This window comes from Belonocnema kinseyi, chromosome 4 (assembly GCF_010883055.1).
Source record: "Belonocnema kinseyi isolate 2016_QV_RU_SX_M_011 chromosome 4, B_treatae_v1, whole genome shotgun sequence".
In the NCBI taxonomy this organism is placed as follows: Eukaryota; Metazoa; Arthropoda; class Insecta; order Hymenoptera; family Cynipidae; genus Belonocnema; species Belonocnema kinseyi.
In genome coordinates, this window is record NC_046660.1 from 112,777,834 (window position 1) to 112,788,183 (window position 10,350).

At 29.0% G+C, this 10,350-nt stretch overlaps 2 protein-coding genes across 2 annotated transcripts in view; one reads left to right on the plus strand and one right to left on the minus strand.

Moving 5' to 3' along the window:
• LOC117171982 (transcription factor MafK-like) overlaps positions 1-4,074 on the minus strand; it is an 8,705-nt gene extending 4,631 nt beyond the window's left edge. Inside the window, exon 1 of the mRNA XM_033359687.1 lies at positions 3,729-4,074. Within this exon, the coding sequence (XP_033215578.1) occupies positions 3,729-3,755 (27 nt within the window). The 5' untranslated portion in view covers positions 3,756-4,074. The remainder of the gene's footprint in view (positions 1-3,728) is intronic.
• A 929-nt stretch (positions 4,075-5,003) lies between these two features.
• Positions 5,004-10,350, plus strand: part of LOC117171427 — a 201,874-nt gene continuing 196,527 nt past the window's right edge. The window contains exons 1-2 of the mRNA XM_033358739.1: positions 5,004-5,093; positions 5,172-5,322. Of these exons, the coding sequence (XP_033214630.1) occupies positions 5,210-5,322 (113 nt within the window). The 5' untranslated portion in view covers positions 5,004-5,093; positions 5,172-5,209. The remainder of the gene's footprint in view (positions 5,094-5,171; positions 5,323-10,350) is intronic.

Consider the following 10,350-nt stretch of genomic DNA (forward strand, 5'->3'; position numbering starts at 1 on the left):
AAATTCTACACAAATATAATACTGTCTCTTGATGAGAATGTAAAAATACATTAATTTGCCATGAATAAGATTTTGATGCTTCTGTTTTTGGTTTTTTTGGTGAAAAATAGCATTAAGAATATTAAAAAAAAAGGTCGATTTTTTGAAAACCTACACATGAGACGAAAAAGAAATTAAAAAACATAAGTTGTGATGAGAATGTGCCCACACAGCGGGCTGATTTTTTATTGTTAATATCGTGTTTTACGATTAAAACAGAAAATACACGTGCTATCAAAAAGTTATCTATAACAAATTTATAGATCTTTTTGAAAAGCACAATTTTTGTTCAGTCATTATTTTACCCATTTTAACCGCAAAATGTAATTTTTTATTTTTTATTCTTTTTTTGTTGTCAAAATTTGAATTTTCAATTTTTTAAGAAAAATCAAAAAGATTTTTAAACCATCTTGTAGGACATTGGAAAAGAAACATTTTTCTTCTCTTGACATTTTTTCATATCATGCGTTATTTGGCTTAAAATGTTGATTTTTTTTTTAATTTTGTAAATGCTATAACTGTGATAAATTTTGGTTTTATAAAAAAAGTCATCACGATAAATTATTCGTCTGATTGAATACTATGAATATCCGTACAGACAATTTTTGAATTTAAAAAAAAAGGTCTCAAAAATTTTCAAAATACGCTCAGTTTTTGAATTTTCACCCAAAATAGTTGGCTAACGAATTTGATCTTGATTTTAGGACACTAAAAGAGTATACCAAAGGTCAATCGAATCTGTCAATTCTTTCGAAAGTTATCGTGCAAACAACTAAAAATCTGCAGACGCACACACACACACACACACACACACACACAGCCAGGCACAGCCAGGCACATTCGTAAAAACCTGCTTTTCGGATTCAGAGGGTCTCAAAACGTGAACATTTGACAAAAACGAGGGGGGTCAAATTTTACACAAATCTAATACCTTCTCTTGATGAGAATGTAAAAAAGTTTATTTGTCATGAACTACAGATGCATATAGGTAATCAAAATACTCAAATACGGTCGCAGTACATATACTAGTATGTGCATGAATAACCTATGGAGGTGAAAAGATTTTTCAGATTTACGGATAATTTCCTACACTACAGCTTCTTTTCTGGCATCATTAACGTAGCTTTAATCAAAATTGAAATACATATTTCGAAAAAACTGAATACGAGTAATTTTCTCTGAAAAATAGGTCAACAGTGATAGTGATCAACTTTAGGAGGCCATAACTTACGGCCTAATTGAGGCTATCCGAAACGTTTTTCCCGAGTTTTTCCGTAAAATTAACGAGTTCAAATGCAGATTTTCTCTTTTTGAACTTTTTTGACATTTTCTCACGTTTAATTTTGTTTATGAACATTTAGCTTTAAAATAAAATGGAGTCGGTCATTCTAAGCTCTAAGCAAACACGATTTTTTAAAACGTTTTCAACAATATTTCCGGAACGCGTCGTGGTCATTTCTAGCAAATTTAAAATTTTAATCAGAACCCAAAACAAAACATTTGAGCAAAAAAAGTGTTTTACTTATTTAATACGGTGAAAAAGTACTACATGCTTTGGTTAAAGAAGTTTCTCTTATTTTTTAGGCCAGTCAGTAGAGAAAAAAATGTAATATTTTTTAAACTTTGCAGTTACGTAAAACGTACTTCCTTAATGAACAATGTGAATTTACAACCCCGTCAAAGGTCGGGAACATGATTAAAAAAATACATTTTATTCAATAAGCGCACGAAAATAATTAATATTTCTGCAAATGAAATAGTACGCATAATTTCGTTCTCTAATACGAACTTTAAATTTGCAACCAATTTGAAGGTTCGCAAAATTATAATAAAGTTGCAAACTTGCATAATGATTTAAATGATTGTTTAGAATATTATTGCAATTGTTTAATGTAATGTTACGTAGGTAAATTTGCAACCAATTTAAAAGGTTAGGATCACATGCAAATGCCAAATTTTCGGTATTTTTTAAAACTTTTTTATTTATGCAAAAAAAGATAATATTTTTTCAAATTTGAGTTAGTAGCAATCAAAGTCGTCTTTAATTTATAATGAAAAATTTAAAATCTCTCAAAAAAGTTTTTTTCAAGGTGGTTTTTGGCCTATTTGGTGATAAACTTTCGATGATCGCAACTATTAGGGGACAGTCAAAAATATGTTATATGTTTTTCATAAAATATGAACCCCCCTCTCCCCCACTCTTATATTTTCAAAATTTTATAATCGACCTTTTTGTTTATTACGTTTCAATGTTTACATTTTCAAAAAAAAACCGTGCACAGGAGACAAAGAAGGAGGCAAGGAAAATCATATCCTGAAGATTAGAAACTGACTAAAAGAAAAGATAATAAATATGCCACAAAATCCAGTTCAATCTAGTGGCACCGCGCAAAATAATAAAACCTTCGTACATCATCAACCGCTAGTTCGACTGAAGTAAAGCTTTGCAGAAACTTTCACTGATTCTACTAAACATTTCAACATCTGGAGGTTTTTGTCTGCATAAACTTAAGTCGATAGACTTTGCGACTGAAAATATTAAAACGGTCTTTATGGAACCCAGAAAAAGATTAATAACTTTTTTTGGTGAGACAGAAGATAAACTTCAATACTCTATTACCTATAATATCATTTGACACATAATTGTTTAAATTTTGAAATGAAGACTTTAAATAGTTCATTATTTAGGGCAAGTTGAAGTTAGAAAAGACGAAGAAAGTCAGAACTTTTTTCTCGTAAGGAATATGATGCACAATGAAATTTTGTTTAAAAATATTTGTTTAAAAAATTAAAATTCAAACATGTTTGCAAACACTGCCACGGCTCTTCCCACTCCTTAAAAAATATTCTATATCCCGTTCTACAATTCTTGTAAAAAAAATATAAATTGTATCAAATTTAAATTTAAATCGAAATATTCTACTGAGTTAGTTTAAAATGTATATTTTAGTGCGAGAAAAATAAACGTATATTCAGAAAACATCTTGGTGTCTGCATGAAAAGGGCACTTATGGTCGCTTCTAGTTAAGGAGATATTTATATTTGTTCTTATTATTTTCAGGATTGAGTGTGGGATGAAACATTTTTGTCGAAAAGAAGTTTTTCGAAATTTCATCTTCAAAAATGCTCCGGCGCCTTTTCTTATCCTGAAGGGCTTCCCTTGAGCTTAAAATGACGGGGAATTTATCCGGGCATTGATTCTATACGTAACTCCATACTAACCATAAGGGCCCTTTTCATGCGGTACTAAGCTATGTTACAGTATTTTTTTATGATAGCAAAAAGCCAATACTAATTCATTTATTATCAAAAAAGGAAATGGTTTTGTCTTCACGCTGTTCAAAAATATGTTTAAACATATTGTATACGAGCAATATCAAGGACATTCCAGGTGACGTTTATCAACAAACAGGTGATTACGTGGGCGATTAACACACTAACATGAAATGTACAGGACTATTTGAGGTTACAGGAAAGGGTGCACAATCAAGTTATTTATGAAGGAACGATCTTGGAACTTTCTTGAAAAAGGAACTCGAACTGTAAAAACAGGAATTATCTAGAAGGAAATTCTATCGCCAAACAGGTGGGTAAACGCATTTACTTGTGTTTTGTAGTTGTGTAGTAGAAATTTAAACTCAAAACAGGAGAGTAGACAAACATGCTCGTACTGTATCAAAAGTACTTACCATTTTTATAGATCTTTTACCATCCATAAGTAGGATTCTAGAAAGAGCGTCAGCTTTCTTCAACTTTCAGCATCAGAAAACAAACGCCTAGTCATGCTAATGCCGTATCTTCCAATGGCATCTGTCAAAGGTAAGATTAATGATGGTATAATGCTGGTTTCCCATAAAAACATTCATTTTCTAGTTAGATTAACTTTTTATTCGAATAAATAAAACTTTCAATTGTGCGATTTTTTGGCTCAACATAAAATTTACTACGATATCAAGAATTATTTTATCTTCATTTCGCTTTCATTTTTAAATTGTTTTGAAATTACAAAAATCCAATCGTGTCATTGCCCATGAAGATTAACATTTAAGACCGGTGTCTCTGCCGTTAAAAGTGGAATATGAAATAAAAAGAGAAAGAGGATCGAGGAATTCTTCTTTTCCTTTTCGAACATCTTTGGCTGGGCCGCTGACGCCGGTTTCATACGATTGCAGATCAGCAGATTGCATGCAGAAAGTTTGCAGGAGTGAAAGAGATAGATAACAGAAGATTCAGTTCCCATCTCTTTCACTCTAGGGAAATCTTTGCTTCTGCATGCAATCTGCTGATTTGCAATCGTGTGAAAGCGCCCTCATGGTACTGTCACACCTCTGCCTGCCTGCCAGGGTTGGTCAGTTACGCGTAACTCGAGTATTTTCTACGTATAATACGTTTGTGCTGTAATATATGTCGAAAACAGTAGAAAACTCCTCTTAAGTTATGTTTTCAAGATGGCCGACTAGCAAAATGAGTGTCATCAGTGTTAACAAGTACATAACCTAATTTTAAATATAATAATTATTAATAATTCTGTAGAAAGCGTTATAGTAATTTTTAATAATAATTATCCCTGGACTCAGAAGAAATGCCCAACATCATAAGGATTTTTTTTCGAGCGGAAGAAAGGGCAGAAAACTTTCGCAGAGTCGTTTGATTTTTTCTTTCTCGACTTACATGAATTTGCAGGACAATTTGTTTAACATTTTTCCTTTAGTCCTACTCCCTCCATAAATTTATTTTACAATTTACTGCAATGAAAATTTTGAAAAGCAAACACTGCAACCACGACCCACATCATGAAAAATAAATTATATAGGTATTTTTCAAAATTGACGCATGCGCACTGAAAGTTTGCATTCGGACGTAATATAAGTCAAAGCATAGAAAACCACGGACAATACGTGGAGTATTATACTTTACCAACCCTGCTGACTGCCCGGTGCAGACAGGCAGTTTCCCGAAAATTTACAGGAAAGTCGTTTTGTCAGTCATAGTGTTTTTTTATTCTTATCCGGTGTTGATGTCTTGTGTCGCGCGATAAAAGCAAATAAATTGCTGTAAGTGAAATAAATCATGTTTTATGCTCTTCTACAATATAAATATTTGTTTAAAGGTGAAATTTCAAATTCGTGTAGGAACCGTCAGCTTAGAGCAATCTAACTTGCAAAATGCAATGTATATACCAGCCCTATGCATCGCCAGTGTATGTGTATGTAGTAGTTGTTATTTTAGCATCCGGAAGGGTATCGTAGTTCAGACAAATCCAGTAGATGGTGCTCCGATCAGGTAAGTCTGTTTTTCCATTGTTATGTATAGCAAAATTACAAAAATTCATTAAAAACTTGATACCTTTTTATGAATATAAAAGGAATATTATCTTTTTCAGCAACAATAAGAACAGCTATAACTAGTTAGCCAAAAAATGCATCAAAAAATGTAATTTAATATTAGGAAAATTGAATATAAGGATGAGTATTCTGAAAACAGTTTGAATTTTATTCAAATTTTTCCATTGTTTATTTCGCTAACGTAATTAATTAAATAATTTTATAAAAAACTGTAATTGTTCCAAATTAAAAAAATTGATTGATAATATTACTTGACTAATAATAATAATAGCAATAACAATATTTAAACATTAATCATTAGCCTTATAATATACTCTTTTATCAATTCATCTAGACATTTCCACTCTCTAAAAAATATATATTTATATATAATTTGTTTATAATCAGGACCGGAAATTGAATTAATAAATAGTTAATTTACTTTGTCTACAGTTTCAGAGCATATGATTGAAAATAATTATTGTTTTTATTATAGGACAGGGAATTTCAGTAAAGAAATTAAATTTCCCTTGGGACAGGAAATTTTTGACATAGAAAGAGAATTAAAAAAAAAGAATTCAAGTAGTTTTTAGAGTAGAAGTATTCTTTCGAAAAGGAACTATTTCTAAATTACAATACAAAATTTTTAAAATATTTTTCGTTAAGAATTTATCTTTTTTTAGAAAATTCAATTACTTACGGTTAGAAGCTGAACTCTTTTGTTAAAAATTAATTTTGTTGGAAGATTTATCATTTTAATTGAAAATTCATCTCTTTTTAAAAATGTAACTAGTTTGTCGAAAATCAAATTTTTTATCTAAAAATTTTAATATTCCTGTATAAAATTGACCGATTTCGGGTGGAAAATTGACCTTTTATAGTTCAAAATTCAACAATTTGGATGTAAATTCGTCTTTTTAAATTAAAAATTTATTTATTTCGTGAACAATTCGCGTATGTTGTTAAAAAATCGACTTTTTTGGTAGAAAATGGGTTTTTTCTTTGAAAGTTAATATTATTTAAAAATTCTTCTCTTTGGTTGAGAATTTAAGTATTTACCAATGAAATATTCATCATTTTAGTTAAACATTCATCTTTTAGGTTAAACATAAATTTACTTATTTGAAAAATAACTCGTTTGTTAAAAATTAATTTTTTTAAATTGAAGATTGATCATTTTTATTTAAAATTCATTTTTTGGTTGAACATTAATTTGTTTAAAGAGAATTCAATGGTTCAATTTTTGGTTGAAGAATAGTCTTTTCAGTTTAAAATTCGTATTTTTTGGTTCAACATTGACTTTGTTAACTTGAAACTTAATTATTTAAGCTTTGATTGCTAATTGATTTATTTTAGTAAAACATATTTTGTTGTTGAAAGTTTAACTGTTTCAGTTGAAGATTCATTATTCAGTTAAAACCTCATTTTTGTTTAAAATTTAACTATTGCAGTTGATGATTCATCATTTTAGTTGAAAATTCATCTGTTAAGATGAAAGTTACTTTTTTTTTACTAAAAATGTAACTAGTTCATATTCTGTTAAAAATTGATTTTTTTCTAGTTTAAAATTTTAATATTTTTTTCAAAATATCTTCTTTAATTTAAAATTAATCTTTTTGGTTAAAAATTCATCATTTTAGTTGAGAATTCTTCTGTTTGGTTTAAAATTCCACCGTTTAATTTCTTTGGGATCTTTTAGCACAAGAAAAAAATGAACGAATTGCTGGTATAGCCAGACGTACAACCCAGAGCTACACACTTTAATTACATTATTTTGCACTAGCAATTAGAAAAAACTCTCAACACAATAAATAATTTACTCGGCTACAAGTTCTTATAATTTAAACTTTCAATTGTACACATTTTTCTCAAATAAATCACTTTTAATAGGAAATTTACCGGTTTTGCCAATACAACACAATGCAAAAGATGCAAAAAACAGGCTGACCTGATCGGAGCACCCTCTATTGGATTTATTTGAACTACGATACCCCTCCGGATGCTAAGAGAACAGAAAAGTGGGGGCGATGCATGGAGCTGGTATATACCAACCCTATCAGACTACTGAGAAAAGTAGTTGTGGCTTACAAGTTCCACCACTTCGCGGGTGTACTAATCCGCCGGGCGGCGCGGCAATCGTCCTCTGGAAAAGCATTGTTCTTGTGGAATACTCAATAATAAATATTAAATAAAAACATTCCAGATCGTTTCAGTTTAAAAACATGAGACCAGCAATTCTTTGATGGGTAATTAATATTGAAAAAATATGAAAGTCATTGAAGTGTAAAAAGATTATTGGAAAAAGATTATTTTAAAAGTCCTATATATCGCTGGATTTTCAAAATGTTACATATTGCAAGCAACATTTAAACGCGTTTAACAATTTATATTTATTATATATGGCTTTATTCTAATGAAATTTGAACATCAAATTATTAAAATTATAACTTCACAACTGGTTGTCATTAACAATACGTATTAAACGTGTGTAAATAAGTATGTGAAAAAATAAAAATCCTAAAAGAAAACGAAATATTATAATAAAAAATGTTGCAAAATAAAATTATGATATAAAGACATTTTAGAAAGTTAAATAACGAAATTGGAAAATTTAATATTATCTTAATATTTTCTTCAGTATTATAAATGAGGAATTAAACAATTTTGAATGTTATTAATTCAACTTTTAAGAACGAGAAATTTTTTTGGCTGAATATAACAAGCCTATCAAAATTGTTGCATGCAAATATTTCTGTAATTCAAATACATGTTTATTACATAATTTATTGTTACCAAAGAATAAAATACATTTTTTAAATCAAAATACACGTGTAAAAAGTGTGTGTGGAGGGGAGGGGGGGGGTGAAAAGTTTAAACGAATAAGTAAATATAGGCAAAATCCATAAATTCATTATATTTTTCTAAAACTCACACCTTAATAACATACTTTAAAAAACCTACAAACTAAGTGGATCAGTCAAGGAACTGAAGGTAAGCTAAATTGGTTTCAATTATGGGGGTTTGGATTTATTCAAAAAGAAGCTTGGCTTACTTCTTCTTCAATTGACTTGCTTTTTTAATCTTTATTAACTTTGGATCTGAATGAGATACCTATCGTTTTCTTTCTGATTTAAAACAGCGTTTATTATCTTACTTTGGAACCCATTGAAAACTATAAAAAAAGCTTCAAAATTAATGAAATAGCGGTACTTTTTCTAAAAATATGAAAAGTTGCTTCAAAAAAACCTCACAATTATATATTTTTGCCAATTTCGTTTAAAAACGTCAGTCTCATAATAAAGATAACTTGTGAGTTTTGTGCGGGCTAAATAACTTTTGTCGCCTAGAGAATTTTTTTTCATATCAGATTTTCTAATTCTTTTTGTAAACGAAAGATATGAAATTTATTTTAGATTAAACTTTTCAGATCTAAAATTCCTATAAAAATAACCCCTTGGCCTTTTGCGATATTTTGCATCGTTTGCGAGAATAATTCATCAATGAATTTTTATTTTAAAATATAATTCTCCCGGCCTAAAAAAATGGTTTAACCCGCCCAAAGCTGATATGATGTCTTTCTTCTATTAGCAGAAACTTTGTTTAAATATTGGGAAAAATGAAAAGGTGGCATTTACCATGAAATCTTAAATTTTTTCATCATACTTTAAGAAATAAAAATACAGTTTCTAGAAAACCCCAGCTTTTTATTCTTCCCAATATTTTTTAAAAGTTTCTGCTAATATAAGAAAGTCATTCTATCAGCTTTATGCGGACTAAACCAAAGATATTATAAACGTAGATGCGGTACGGGGCGTCGGAGTGGGTTATTATGTATATAGGACATCACATTTTCTGCCCTATCGAGGTGCTGCCCTCATCGTACTACGAAGTCGAATTCTTGTTTTCTCTTTCTTCGTAAAATATGACGGTAAAGCAGTAGAAAAACTGTTTGAGGTTAGAAAAGTTTGACATGTATGTATCGCTGAATTTTTTCTGATTTGAAGCTTGATCCTGGTTTTCGGTACAGTCTTTTTTTAATTATAAAAAAAATGTTCTCGAAAAATCATATTTTTAATTTAAAAAAAAAGTATTATAGAAAGACATTTCAAGATAAACAAGTGCTGAAAGCATTTTTTTGACAATTTTTTTTTTTAATTGAAATAATCAAATATTTATACCAAAGAAACAACTTTTTTAAATGTTTGAAGAATTTAAACATTATTGTTTAAATTTAAAATAATAATTAAAACAAAATATATTTCTGGATAAGTTATTTTGGGTGAAAATGTATATAGTATTTTTTAAATCACAAAAGTTTTTCTGAAAAATCGAAATGTTAATTTAAAAACACGTGTTTTTATATATTAATTTGTTTGTAAAATTTTTGTATAATTTTAATTTTAAATTCAAACAATAATTTTTAATACTTTAAATATTAAACAAAAATTTATCTGATAAGAATATTTTATTATCGTAGGGTTAATAAATAATTAATATTGATTAAAAAACAATTTTATTTGGGGAGTCTTATTATTTGGGAATTTTCAAATTCGTTAATATTATAAACTGTTCAGGAATTTTATTAGTTTTGGAATTGTATTTTTTGGGACAGAGAGTTTTACCGAGTCGGGAATTTTATTTTTCGAGGTATTTCAGCCGTCCCCATAGAATTACAGAAAATTTGCTCTAATTATAATTTCGGCGCTCGATCTTGTTGATTTTTTCCTACAGTATTATTAAAAAGAAATGTGTATGGAAATTTTTGATATCACAAAGTTAAAGATAATCTCAATTAAAAATTTTAAAATTCGCTGTACATCCAATTTTTATTCTTGGGTCTTGGCAATTTTTTTGTAATCCATTTCAGTGACTGGTAAACAGAGGCGATTTTCTCTTAGAAAATAAGTGATTAAAATTTGAAAAAATTGGGTAGGCTTTTTTGACATCTAGGTATGTAAAAAAGGTAAACTGCAGAAAATTTAAAAAC